Source organism: Paramormyrops kingsleyae, chromosome 9 (assembly GCF_048594095.1).
Source record: "Paramormyrops kingsleyae isolate MSU_618 chromosome 9, PKINGS_0.4, whole genome shotgun sequence".
In the NCBI taxonomy this organism is placed as follows: Eukaryota; Metazoa; Chordata; class Actinopteri; order Osteoglossiformes; family Mormyridae; genus Paramormyrops; species Paramormyrops kingsleyae.
In genome coordinates this window covers 6,367,917-6,381,916 of record NC_132805.1, presented here as the reverse complement: position 1 = coordinate 6,381,916, position 14,000 = coordinate 6,367,917, and the positions used below count along the sequence as shown (strand labels likewise).

Below are 14,000 nucleotides of genomic sequence, written 5' to 3'. Positions count from 1 at the left end.
GAATGTAAGGAAAAGTAGTAAAGATGCCCCAATGTTCTGGGTTGATCATTTGAATACAGACAGTGTTAGCAATTCATAATCATGGGGGAAGCCAGGGAGAGAAAGGGGGTTCCAGTCAGTATCACTAGGGTGATAAGGAAGTAACTGAATTAAAATCATCAGAAAGTCTCCATTCTGTCCTGCCCCACCCCCACCCCAGTCTCCTCACAGGCCAGGGGGTCACTCTTTATATGTAAATTCACTCACAAACACCTACACACAGCACCTTGCTGGGGAGGGTCATTTGGGGTATAAAGGGGGGTGAAAACTGCCCTTAATTTGTATTTGAGCTGCCTTTCAGTACCCGGTGTATGTCTGTATTACATTATATTATTTTTACTGGTCAATAAACCACCGTTTTGCTGAAACTGTGGAGACACTGCAAGCGGATTCCTTAGAAAAATCAACCAATCAATGAAAGTGTGCAGGACAACAAGCAACAGGTGGAACTGGGAAACTTTGACAATCACCGAGGGCTAACAATAGGACTAACAATAAGAACATAAGTAGAAGCAAAACAGAATTAAACCGGGCACAGGCAGGAAAAATCATTAATAAGGACACAAAGCATAAACAACACCAAACACTAAGGATAAACCAGGAATAAGAACCCAACAGGGCCAGCCTCAAACTCAAGCAGGGGAGCAGCTTGTGAGCCGCACACGCAACCCATAGAGCTGCACAGCAGCCCAAGGAACAGGGACTGAGGAGCTACAAAACAGAGAAGGGAGAAGCAGGATGACCAGTGACACCTGCTGACCAAAAGGGGACAAAACACATAGGACAGGGGCAGATGGGCACTCACCCTGACAACCAGGCAGACAAACATGTACTTCTTCTGCAGTTTTTTGAAACACAGTGAATGGATCAATTATAGCACCTACAAAGTGCAGAAAACATTCATTTTAAGGTCTCTGCGTGTGGGTGGAGTGGCGGTTCTGAGGATAAGGATCTGTGCCAGCAACTGGAAGGTTGCTGGTTCAATCCTGTGAATGCCAGGAGTGAAACCGCGTTCTGTTGGGCCCTTGAGCAAAGGTCACTAACCTGTAGTTGCTTCATCCCGGCTGTGATGTTAATCTACGTCTGACCCTGCAAGGAGGTCCTCCAACTTCTAGGACAGCTTGGAGCTGGGTGGCCAGATTGGCACTCCAGCCACTAGAAAAAACTCACACTGGTCCATTTGGACTAGTGTGGTGCTGAGGTATCATCTGCACTAGGTTCTCATCCCTGTGGTGGTTTGTCATGTGGTGGGTGTGGCAACGGTCTGTAATCAGCATGTGCTCCTTACCTCTGTCTATTATAAATATAAATAAATCCTGAACTTGATGAGTGTTAATCGTAGTTGTATGGATGATTAAATAAAAGCTAAAGGAAGAGACACTCACTGTGTGTAAGGAGGGAGCTGAGCCAGAAGGCAAAGCTTTCAATTTACCAGTCGATCTACGTTCTTACCCTCATCTATGGTCATGCGCTTTGAGTAATGACCGAAAAAGTGATATTCCGCATACAAGTGGCAGAAATGAGTTTCCTCTGCAGGGTCACTGGGCTCAGCCTTAGACACAGGGTGAGGAGCTCAGACATTCAGGAGGGGCTCTCGGCTGGCCTGGGAGCGCCTTGGCATTCCGTCGGAGGAGCTGGAGGAGGTGGCTGGTGAGGTGGAGGTCTGGGCTCCCTGCTCCGATTGCTACCCACATGACCTGGCCCTCGATAAGCGGTAGAAATTGGAGCTGATCCGGGGGTGGCTGACATGCAGTTAAAATTGCTGACCAAGGGGTCCTTCCCAGCAAATTTTACTGCGAATTACAGATTTCTGGGATATTCCATAACATTAGCAGAACTGCTGTCAATACACCAGGAAGTGGTGCGACGCCAGAATTATGAGTTCATTGGAAACATTTAGAAATTTAGTTCTGCCTGGAAAATGATTAAACTTTTGGTTAATAATATCACGTCATTTGGCGTCTCTTCTCCATTTCTATTATATCTAAAAAGAAATGTTACTTTCATTTAGAAATAATAGTGATAGGCGCCATTGGGCACTGAACCCATTTAGCCGTCTGCTTAAAATGTTACCCACAGCACTTCTGCAAGAAATGTTGAGAGTAACAACAAATGGCTGTTTATGAACCCGCCAAGGTCAATCAAATTGATGGGGTACATCAAGGATTTAACTGAATTAGGTAGCGTACCGAATTGGGGGAAAAGGAACTTCATTAAAGATGTGCATAAGTCAATGTTTGTTATTCCTCTTACAGTACATGCTCCAACTCAAAAAAAATGTTTTCCTTAAGGAATCTCCTAGTCTGGATTTTAATGTTAGGCAAGGACATTGAAGAGTATATCAAAGACGTATATTGAAGAAGACTGAACATCCATTCAGCCATAAGGAGAGGAGCCTGCCAGGGTCAGAGCTGTATTTAATTGCATGTCGAGTGTGGATGTTTAACAAGGCAAAGATGTACAATGTTTCTGAATACACTGAATGCATTGTCTTTGTCTAGAATGCCAGATTCTGCCTGTATGGCAAAAAAAGAAACAAAAACACAGCGGCGTTATTTTAAAAATGAATTTATTACCAATATTTCTTTTTCACAATCAAGTGCAAACGATAAAACAACCAAATAATTAGCATAGAGAGCTTTATAGAATTGACCCAAAAGTGAAATCAAATTAAACTTCAAAGGTGAAGCTTAACAAACAACTATTTCACTACGCTTTGCTAAATAATTCTCAATTCCCAGGTGAAACACTAAGAGGATCAGAGTGTCGGAGGTCATGTAAATTATTTATTAAAGTATATTCTGTAGTTGTTCAAATGCTACTAATGCCTCTAAAAGAGAGAATATGATGCAGAAGTCATCAGGGAGAAATGATATAATGTCTGTATAATGTCCTGCGTGTCACAATTAGGGTTAGGTAATTCAGGCCCAGAGAGTAAAAGTCCAGACCGGGATTTTACTTCAACCAACCAGTTAAGAACTCTGTGACTGTGACTCTTTATGCAAACTAGTTGGTTGAAACAAAATCCCGGTCTGGACTTTTACTCTCTGGATCTGAATTACCCAACTTTGGTCACAATGTGCATCTTCAAGGTGTCAGTGGTCACCTTTCAGCCCAGTGTAGCCGTCAGCCAAACACAACCACTGGTAGGACAGAGACGATCTGGACAATGGAACGGACTTGAGCATCAAAGCGTGCCAGCGAAGCAAACAAAGGAACTTCTGCCTACAGTTCTCGGGTCTACAGAAACAGCACACATACCTATTGCATAATGGCACCTCGTTTATGTCTAGAATCACGGCTATTTCTTATCATTTCAAAAGGGCACATCTGACTCCGACAGCAGAATATTTTAACCACAGAGAATGTTAATATAAATTGTATAACATATTACCTTTTTAAATTATATAGATCCACAATGGACACACGCAGTGATGCAGTGACTTATGTATCATCATCAGAAATGAGTCTTTCTCATATTAGAAAATTTTCTGCAATAAAAAAGCACCTAAACATTGTCATTACTTAAAAAAATAATTCATTACACGTTCTTCTCACATATATATTGCTAATGCAAACATTTTCTGCTAATTTCCTGAATTACAAAAATATATGTACTCAACAGACTGTGACATGGGTGGGACCCCTTTTACACAATGAATTTTAAGTGCATTGATTTGCATATAAATGTATATATATGTATCATCTGTGCTTATTTATTGGCAGACTGTGTTACAAGTATACTAAACCACTATCAAGACGTTTAATACCAATCAGTTTTTTTTGGGAGAGGTCCGTACTGCTGCAGTTTCAGTGAATGCCCAGCAGGGAGAGGTCTGAGTCTGAGCCAAATAGCTCTTTGTATAGGGGGGGGAAGAGGGAGTGCACAGTGAGGGGGTACAGCTGCCGAAACCAGCGTAACTTCTCAATATGCAGGCTGCACAATGATTTCAATACTGGCACTTTCAGGTAGAGCTGGAAATCAAGGAAGAGGACCAAGTTATTAGTTATCACAGATACAGCCCCAGTACCCCAGAACAGGCTATTTACATAAAAACAATGAATCGATACTCAGTGTTGGTCATTTCCGGTCCAGAAGTTCCAAATCCAGAGCAAGATATTGTTTCTGCCAACCAGTTGAGTACTTTGTGGTGGTAGCTGGTAGAAGCAAAATCCTGGTCTGGACTTCTATCTTCTGGACTGGATTGCAGATGTTGATAACATTTCACTTATAACTGCAGGCACAGAGTTGCAGCCTGGGAAGCTGGCAGCACTTATCCAGCCTTTTTCCGTCTGCACCTCATCTGTGCTGTTGTCCCATTACTCTTTTCTGTCGCCCTTAGCTTAACTTCCCCTGTACTCCTGGCTTACCTTGTGTAGTAGGCCCTCCTGGTTGTCTCTGCGCAGGGTGTGGCTAAGTGCTAGCTTCACCTCCCTCCTCATTCTCTCCACCCTGCCCCTCTCCTCCAGACCCGGACGTTCTAAGGCATACATGTGCACACAGATACACGGTGCGTGTAACAGCATTACAAACAGCCTGGGCAGTAAAATGATTCACAATTTTGCCATTTAATAGGTCATTTTAAAGATATACAAACATTTACATAACCGATAACTTAAATATCATTTAAATCATCAGGACGTCTGGCTTGCTCACTTTTATTCCTTACCTGCATTGATTAGTACCAGGGCACTGAAGAGCGCCACCTGCTGCTCATTCAGACGCAGAGCGCACAGGCTGTGAGCAAAGTCAAACACTGAGGACATCAGGTCGCTGCAGGCTGAGAGAGTGAGTCAGGAAAAGACTTAGTCATAGGGGATGTGCTTTTTCCCAAAACAGATGAGCACACAAGTTTTTTTATATATATTTTGCGGCGGTGAAGCATTTTCAATAACAGAGTTTGAGAGAAATGGGTGTGTGATCGGGCAGGTTGGCAGGTTCATTGGCAACACCAGCCACTTGACAAGACTAACAAGGTCTTCCTGTTCCTCACCGAGGGACTTGAAAAGCTCTGTGCTGGCGAACTTGCCATCAAAGAAGACCGTGCTGTTTTCCACGTTGAACATCCGGGTCATTCTCACCAGGACAATCTCCATGGAGCCTAAGCAGACAGATACACGACAGGGGGCAGTAAGAAGATGTATTTTTTTTAACGGCCAGCGGATGTTCGATGGCGGACGAGGACAGTGCACCGGTCTCACCGCTCTTGAGCAGAACTATCTGGTCGTTCTGACACAGCTGCCGGAAGCCCGGGATGCGTTTGGCAAACTCCACTACGTACTGGACAGCGTCTGTCAGCCTGAGGGCACAGTGCTGCCACATTTCATCCACAGACTGGGGGGGAAAGATTACAGAATGGGGGGGGGGGGGTCACCACTGGTCAGCACCACCACTCACACACCCCGTTCATGGACATTGTGGAATCAATAGTCTTCTTTAAAATAATAAAACAGAGACACTTTCGTCATACCAGTAGGGAAATTCTCTTTTTTGCCTACCCCATCTTGCACTCCATGGCAACACACAGACGCACAAACAAGTAAGAGCAAGCTTGGATGTCACAGTTTAGGGTTAGCCAGTGTGCAGTGGGCAATCAATCAGGGGCCCAAGCGTGGCGTCAAAACTGCCAATCCTGAGATTCAAACCTGTGGCCTTTAGATCACAGGCACAGAGTCCCGACACAAAGAGCCACACACCACAACCCGCTCAGTTCAAAGGTAATACTAAGCTGTTGATGGTTTATCATTAATCAGACTACATGCTTTGACTTTAAATGGGTTAGTGGTCTAACAGAAATCTTTTAAGGTGATTTGTTAGTATTTCCCCCATCATAGGATTCAGTTGGGCTAACTTCTTCTTTCGTATTTTCTTTAGCCGCTTCTCAACTGCAGGATTTTTTTATTCTGGAACCAGAACTTTTTTTCAAGAACCAGGAACCTCGGTCTGACTGTAGTTCCTCGGTGGCAGTTTCGGACCCCTTTTGTAGTTCCTGTCACTACAGGATCTGAGTCAACCGTCGACGTGAGTCACACATGCGCCAGCGTTGAAAGCTAAATACAAAAGCTAACTAAGAAATAACAAACTGAAAACCAACTTAAAAGCAAGCCAAATACAAAAATGTATATGTGTGGTTCCTGTGAGAGGCTTTGCCAGTGTTAATACAGAAAATTAAAGGTAATCAGGCATTTTGTGAAAATTTATGCCACTATCGCCACAGCACCTTGCTCTGGTAGGCGAGAATCTCCTCCCTGGTGAAGAATTTCCATCGCAAAGCTTGCAGCTCCTCCAACCGATACTGACTGGTCTCCCTGTGAGATTGCAGGATGCTGGCGCAGAACTCCTCTGCAAGGCATCAATGGAATGCATGAGCAGACGACTGCCACAAACTCGATGCGTGTACGGCACACCATTCCAGAAGTACTCTGCCAAAAGCACCTTCCTTTGAGAAATGCGAGGTGACAGACGTGCTTCGGCACTCTCACCTATGTGCAGCATGGAGCTGGGGTAGCAGAAGGAGTCCTCTGGCTCATAATTCACCCTCATGTCCCCCCGGGACATCCCCAAGCCCAACTGCTGGGGAGACGACTGGCGGGAGTCAAATCTCGGGTACCTCTCTGCTGCTGGAGCACAACAGAGCAAAAGTCCTTTGGTCAGGGATAAATGTAACACGGAGCACTGGAACAGACTGCCCAGGAGGATCTAGGCAGAGGGAAATCAGGAGGCTGCCTAGAGCCTGATTAGCAGAAGGTGGCACAAATCTACTGAGGGAGACCATCAGAAATGAGTCTCCCTCAATCGGCAAAATCTACCAAGGAAACCCCCCCCATCGGTGAAATCTATTGGGGGGACAGGGCTGCTTAGGGCCCCTGAAAAGACAGAACCGGCTCTGGGCGGGACCCACCTCTCCCCTCGGACTGGCCACCGCTGTCTCTCCGGCACTGAGAGCTGGACACCGGAGATGCGCACGGCCCCCTGAAGGCCAAGGCCGCAGCCTGGGACTCTCCTTGGGAGCAGTCTAGGTAGGCGTGCACTTCTGGGGAGGTGGAAGGCAGCTCAGGCTCCACGTGAAAGGGGTAGGACGGCACCAGGGGCTGGAGCAGGTGGGGCGAGTGGTTGCGCGGCTCCTTGCTGTGGTAGGGCAGTGGGGGGGGCGCCTCGCCAGGGCTGCTCTGAAGGCGTTGCTGCTGCTGCCGGTGTCTCTCCACCTCGGCGATCAGGGAGTCCCTCTGTCGCTTCGACATGCGGCCGAACTTCACCGCTGCAAGCAGGGGGCAGCACAGAGCTCACGAATGGGGAAGGTATTATATTTCTGCGGTTCCTGTATCTCAAAAAGCAGATCATCATGCTAACAATGTAAAGGATGTGGGTTCAAATCCCACAGATCGCACACTGATTGTATCCCTTCCCTCTACTGTAAATCGCTTTGGGTAAAAGCATCTGATAAATGCTAAAATGCACCAGCTTCTCAGCCTCACATGCCCGTCACCCTCCGGGCCCCGTTCCTCACCATCTCTGCTCATCCCCTGAGCCACGCATTTCTGCAGCCGGCAGCTCTGGCAGCGGTTGCGGCTGGAGCGGTCTATGTGGCAGTTGCTTTGGCGTGAGCAGGAGTAGGACACACTGGACTGCTGGCTGCGCCGGAAGAAGCCCTGACAGAAAGAGGTGCGTGTTTGTGTACTAGCAGAGTTTGCTTGTGTGTGTGGGGCTGCAATGGCTGCAAAGGGGACTGAATTGCAGCTGGTTCTTGGGGGCGGTTCCTCTCACCTTACAGCCTTCACAGGTGATGACACCATAATGTACTCCGGATGACTTGTCGCCACAGATCTTACAGGGAATCACCTCGATTTGAGCTGCGCACACAAACACAGGTTTCACATTTAATTTAACCAAAAATAAACATAATAACCCGTGCGCAAATTTGAACACTGCAGTTCAATAACTTTGCCTTTTTCATACTTGTTATATCCATGACTATTGTTCTTCTCATTGTGCGGTCTGGCTGCAGTTTACTAATCGGCCAGCAGAGGGAGATGTACAATCCCGACCCCCCACCCCACCCAGCCACAGCAGAGACGTAGTTACCGTTTGTCTCGCGCTTCTCCAGAACAAGAGGAAAACCGGTTTGATAAATGTATCTTAAAAGCCAGGTTAAACAAAACAGTCCAACAAAATATAAACTATGTAAACTATATATGCCAATATTTCTATTAAATAACGACCCACTTATACACTATAAACACATTTTCCAGCGTTAATCCTTCAAAGTCACCATTATCGGGGAAAGAGTTTGAGATGTAGATTTAAGAAAAAGAAGTTAGACGGGTGGAAACGGGTGAGAAAATGGTGGTACAATAGGTAAAATTGAGATTCAGAAAGAAGGGCGTGCATTGGGTATAAATGGCTGAACTGGTATATGTGTTTGTTTCATAACAATACCCAGCCCACTACATACATGCTAATATTATATAATATATTATATAGAAACATATCTGATAATTACACTACGAAGACACTCGATATAAATGTTTAAATCTTTTTTGTCTTCATCTGTGTTAGAGTCATGTCAATATTTTCCATTTTTCAAAAGTGCCTTTCAAAGATTGTATGCAAGAAAAGGAAAATGTCGAAGAGCAAATGAGAGATGACATTTTTTGAAGAACAAAGTACTCCGGACAGTTGACGAGATAGATAATATGAAATACAGACGAAGGGAAAAGGAGAGAGGGGATATTTGAGAATGGAGAAAAAGGAGAGGATGAGAAGGTGTAAACCTCAGTGCCTTTTCAAGTGGTTTACTGGCGAATCTTTCATTCTGACTATCGTACTTTTATGCCACTTTTGTCTTTCAGTCCCGCTCTCTTTCTCACTCATAAAGGACAGAACTGCCAGTAATACAGCCTTTCATCTCTCCTTCAGCTGCCAGGAATCCCCGTAGATCTCCCCCCCACCCCCCTCGCCGCACCTCCCCCACTTTATGTTGTTAAATTGATGTCCGTGTGCAAGTTATTATCACACAATAAATACTACTGATCAAAGCCAGGGTGACCCAAGAATTAAGTGTAGGCAACATTTATGCATAAACATATCCTCGACTTTTCTTATCACACATGTACAGGGTTCGTCAACATGTCCGTATATGGACAAACGTGTCCGTGGCACGACTTGTCTGTGTCCGTGGGAAAAAAAAAACAATGTAGGCTGCTTTTCTAAACATCATGTCCGTGGTTAAAAAAAAAAAAAAACCTGCAGTTAGAGCACGGTGTCCGTCCGGTGACACAGGGCTACCTTTTTATACCTCTAATACACTGACCCGCCAAAAAAAAAATGCACCATTTGAATTTTTAGTTGGACTGCCTTTAGCTTTTTTATGGTGAAAATGATTCCTTGTGCTCCTGAACCATTCTTTCACAATTTAAACAAGATGAACCTAGGCATCATCATCCTGGAATATGTCCATACCTAGGCAAGAAAAAAATCTATGGATGATGGATGGAGGTGTAACCTGGCCATCCAATAAATTCAGGTACTCAGCTAACTTCACTTTACTGCTGTATAACGTCGCAGAGCTGTAACAATGATCCAGTCATTGGTGCTTAAGTATTTGCTGATTTAAATTCAAATGGTGACTATTTTGGCTGTGCAGAGTATATAGTAGAAATCAGGCATCATCGGGTACGATACACGCGAGTCGCGATACACAGTTCGCCCTTCCCTGAGTGGTTCAAACCCTTCAGACTAAGGAAGCAATCCTGAGTTGTCGCCATTAAAGTGAAAATGGTGCAAAGCCACAAACACATTTGAGGATGTTCAATGCTGCACCAGAGAGCCCCCCCCCTGATTTGGAGCCATGCCACCCCCACAGAGAGGCCCCCCTAAGGAGTCTGGCTGCCAACAGCGGGTGGTGTGTCCGTCTGCGGTGAACATGAATTAGGCAAAATCACCATATGAACGATGAGCTGTGAGTGTATGAAAACAAGTGTGCATTAAAAGCTGGTACTATTAATTCTGTTGCTACTATGATAGAAGCACTGCATGCAGTGGACTGATGGGTAGAACTGTTGCTTTAACCCTCCAGGAGACGTGATTTGAGTCTCACTGCTGCTTTGTTTATATCCCCCTGTGTTTTGTATTTTATCTCCAGTGGCCTGTACTACGAAGCAGGGTTACTGGCTTATCGGGGTAACTTGTCGGATTTAAGGTACCACAGTTTAAATGGACTTCGTATTCTTTCACTTACATTTTGCCCAGACTACCTTAAATCCGACAAGTTACCCCGATAAGCCAGTAAACCCGCTTCGTAGTACAGGCCACTGGTATTTCTCCTGCAGTCCAAAGACATGCAGTTACACTAACTGGTGGCTACAGATTCTCTTCAAGTGTGTGTGTGCATTTATGTGCTGTTCAGAGCTATACCCTTTCAGGGGCCCGAAGGAGTGGAAGGCCCCTTACCAGGAAATCTGATGATCATTTCACTTCCTCCAGAGCGCAGGTGATTCAGGGGCTGCCTACAGCCAGAGCCGGCCCTGGGGCCAGCATACTGACTTTATTGTCATTGTACATGCAGAGGGACGCTCTGTAAGTGCCCAGGATACACCTGTGCTCTGTGCTGACTGGGAATTGGCCCCAGGGGGCCTGACAGGCCGGGATAAGTGCTGGAAGATGAATAGTGACAACATTTACTGCAACACAGCTCCTATTACTTTGTTTACTGAAATGGCATTTAATGAAATGTTAATCGCCAACCTCAGCACATCAATCCTCAGGCCCGCAGTTGGCATTATTATTATTATTATTATTATTATTATTATTACAGACGCTCCTCTACTTACGAATGAGATACGTTCCGAACGGCTGTTTGTAACTTGAAATGTTCGTAAGTCGTTATTCAACATCATTTTAATGGTATACGCAAGTACTACGAACTAGGATGCTGGGAGTTTGCAGGCTACGCTGCTGCACGGCGGGAGCAGTGGCCAGAAGCCGTACTAGGCGGAATTGGCGCACAGAAAAAAAAAATCAATACTACTACTCCTACTACTAATAATAATAACAACAACAGTCTTACTGCTTCTGCAGCCCTGTTGAGCTGCTTTTAATTGCACTTACTGTATCATATGCGGGGCATAGCTAGAAATCCTTTCAGTCCGAAGAAATACAGGCCTTCCAAAGTGCCGAGCATATAAATGATCTTTTTTCATATTGAGGGGCCCTATAAAGTGCTGGATCTCCTGAATCTGTCAGAGTATCCCTGCCCTTCCAGCACCCTTGATCATACTTTATAAATAACAGGAACTGTGGATCTGCGATATAGCTGTGAGTGCTGTTTCTTTTTTTGGGAGTTTGTGTGATGTGTTTTGTGTGTCAGTGTGTCAGTGTGTGTATGTCACCGTGTCAGTTTGAATGGCCTAATTCTGGGTACCTCGAAGGAACTTCTGAAAAGCAATACAAGATATATAGCAGCTTGCGGTGAATATGTGTTACATATAGCTCTATTAATTTAAGGAGCTAAAGATTTGGACACAGTCTATTCTGTGTGGATGTTTTGGGTATTTGAATGGCAAATTTGTGATTCAGGAAACATTGAGTCAGTAATAACGTTTGTGTCTGTGGGAGGGGTGGACTGGAGGGGGAAGCTGACAGCGTCGTATGAATGGCCAAGGACTGAGCTTTGCGTGTTTGCATGCGAGCCGTCAGAAGTCAGGCCGAGGCGGCATGTGCATACAAAGTGAAAGGTTGCGGGTCGCGTTGGTTTCCTGTTGTTTTGTGGGTGAGAATCAGAACTACTAGTGCTGGAAGTAGAGACCACTGCAACTCCCAGTGCCTGTGTGCTGCTGGGGAAGGCATTTGGTGGTGAGGCCAACCGCAGCAAGCAGGGATAACAGCCCGAGTACGCAGGACAGGTCATGGGAAGCAAGGGTAACACATACATGTTATACGTTACGCCTAATATGGCACCTGCAGTACCACATGTATAGAATTAACAACACAAAGGTTGTGGGTTCAAATCCCAGGGAGCACACATAAATTATACCCCCCCCCCCTACTGGAAGTCCCTACAGATGAAAGCATCAGATAAATGCAAATATATGTTCCCATCTCATTTGCTTCCTGAGGTCATCGCGGAAAACTCCGGCTGACCAACAGTTGTCTGAGTCGGCACCTCCCTGTCCTACGTGTTTTGTGCTTGTTTGGCCAGCAGGTGTTGCTGGTGATCCTGTTCCCTCCTCTGTAGCCCTCAGCTCTAGTGTGTCTCCTTATTTCCCACACTGCCATGTAACTCAATGGGTTGAAGGTGTGCTCTCAGAAGCTGTACCCTCTGGTCACAGGTTCAAGGCTGGCCAGAGGACATCCTCACCTGTTATTTAATATTTAAAATTTTTCTGTTTCCTAGGGTCTGATATTATCTTTGTGTTCCTGTTTTAGATTAATCCTGCTTGTGCCCTGTTTCATTATGTTCCGTGTGTACTTTTGAATACTAGTCTGTCCAAGTGTTGTTAGCCTTTAGTGTTTATTAATGTCTCCCAGTTCCAGTGCTTGTTAACTGTAATTCACCCCACCTGTTCCTTGTTGACCTGAGTCCTTCTGATTGGTTAATTTGATTATGATTTACACCTGTGCCTTGTTTGGCCGGTGTGTATAAGTGCTTGCCCTCAAACCATTTGTTAGTCAGTCATTGTGCACTTGTTACTGCATGACGATAGCCCGTTATCCGATAGCCCGTTATCCGATAGCCCGTTATCCGATAGCCCGTTATCCGATAGCCCGTTATCCGATAGCCCGTTATCCGATAGCCCGTTATCCGAGTTCTGTTGCCTGATTCCCTAAGTATGTAAGTTTATGGTTCTCTTTAGTTGTTCTTTCTCCTGTTTAGATCTTACACCTCACAGTCACTTTATTTTGTGGTCTTCCCCAGAGTGTTCGTCTGAGCCATCAGTGGATCATCACTTTTTTTTTCTCGCCTGTGCCATGCCCCGCTGTGACAGTCAATGGTTCTCTTTGCCAAGCCTGGGGGGGAAAAGGTCCAGGAGACCCCCAGCAGTTATATACTTGAAATATCAAAGTTCGTGAAACCTGGATTAAAAACAACATGCAGTGTCAGACATTATATAAGAGGAGTCAACGAATTCGTCTCACAGGCAGGAAGGTTGCAAAGCACCTGGTTCATTTAAATTCATGCTTTCACACTGCTCTGGCCACAATATCCGCCCGCAAACTGAATCGGCCGTCAAACTGGCCAATCAGATGGCAGCTGAACAGGCTAATGTCACACTGGGGTGGTGATAGGACTTTGGGAGGAAGAGCTGTTAACATTACGGTAGGGTCATGGACTGGCACAGTGACCAGTACCTGCTGTGGCTCGTGGGGGTGGGAATGTTGTGACACCTTTCGTAGGTTAAAAACCTGGCCCAAGTACAGCAATAAACTGAAATACCTATCCCTGCTCTGTGCAACCAAACACACAAGCCCACACACCAAGAAAGCCCAATAATCACATACAGACAGATATTAGCTAATCCTATTTAAGAGCATGAAAAAGGATACACCCATTACTGAACAATAAATCGTTAAAAAATCACCATATGTATTAGTTTGGGATAAATGACAAGACCCAAACATTCTAATGGTGAGTGAAAAAAAGGATCTCTATACCACCGGTGAGGGCACGAGAGAGTGCTGTAAAATCATGGTTTCAAACTGGCGAACATCGAGAGACGAAACCTGAGGTAAGCTTTCAGACTGCCAGCGTGAATGCCTGGGTTGGCACGAGGGAATCGCCGACGTAAGCACGCGACAAGCAGCTTCTGCCTGCAGATACCAGTCAAGAATTAGGGGGGGAGACTGCAGGGGCCGCACACTTACGCACATCGACAAGGGCAGCTTCCAACACACGGCTTCCAGGGTTTGGAAACCATTATCATGATAATAATTGTAAAGACCGCAATTGAGAGTCAAAAAGGAA

General features: G+C 45.4%; 1 protein-coding gene across 6 annotated transcripts in view; it reads right to left on the bottom strand.

Annotated features, from left to right (window-relative positions):
• Positions 1-2,591: 2,591 nt before the first annotated feature.
• Positions 2,592-14,000, bottom strand: part of rorc (RAR-related orphan receptor C) — a 26,017-nt gene continuing 14,608 nt past the window's right edge. For 5 of the 6 annotated variants that reach the window (XM_023801432.2, XM_023801434.2, XM_023801436.1 and 2 more), the window contains 10 exons: positions 7,805-7,890; positions 7,548-7,689; positions 6,942-7,298; positions 6,523-6,660; positions 6,261-6,382; positions 5,242-5,374; positions 5,034-5,141; positions 4,710-4,820; positions 4,411-4,520; positions 2,592-4,014 (listed from right to left, as the gene is read on the bottom strand). In XM_023801432.2, the coding sequence (XP_023657200.1) occupies positions 3,850-4,014; positions 4,411-4,520; positions 4,710-4,820; positions 5,034-5,141; positions 5,242-5,374; positions 6,261-6,382; positions 6,523-6,660; positions 6,942-7,298; positions 7,548-7,689; positions 7,805-7,890 (1,472 nt within the window). In that variant the 3' untranslated portion in view covers positions 2,592-3,849. The remainder of the gene's footprint in view (positions 4,015-4,410; positions 4,521-4,709; positions 4,821-5,033; positions 5,142-5,241; positions 5,375-6,260; positions 6,383-6,522; positions 6,661-6,941; positions 7,299-7,547; positions 7,690-7,804; positions 7,891-14,000) is intronic. The other variant, XM_023801433.2, reaches the window with a different exon arrangement.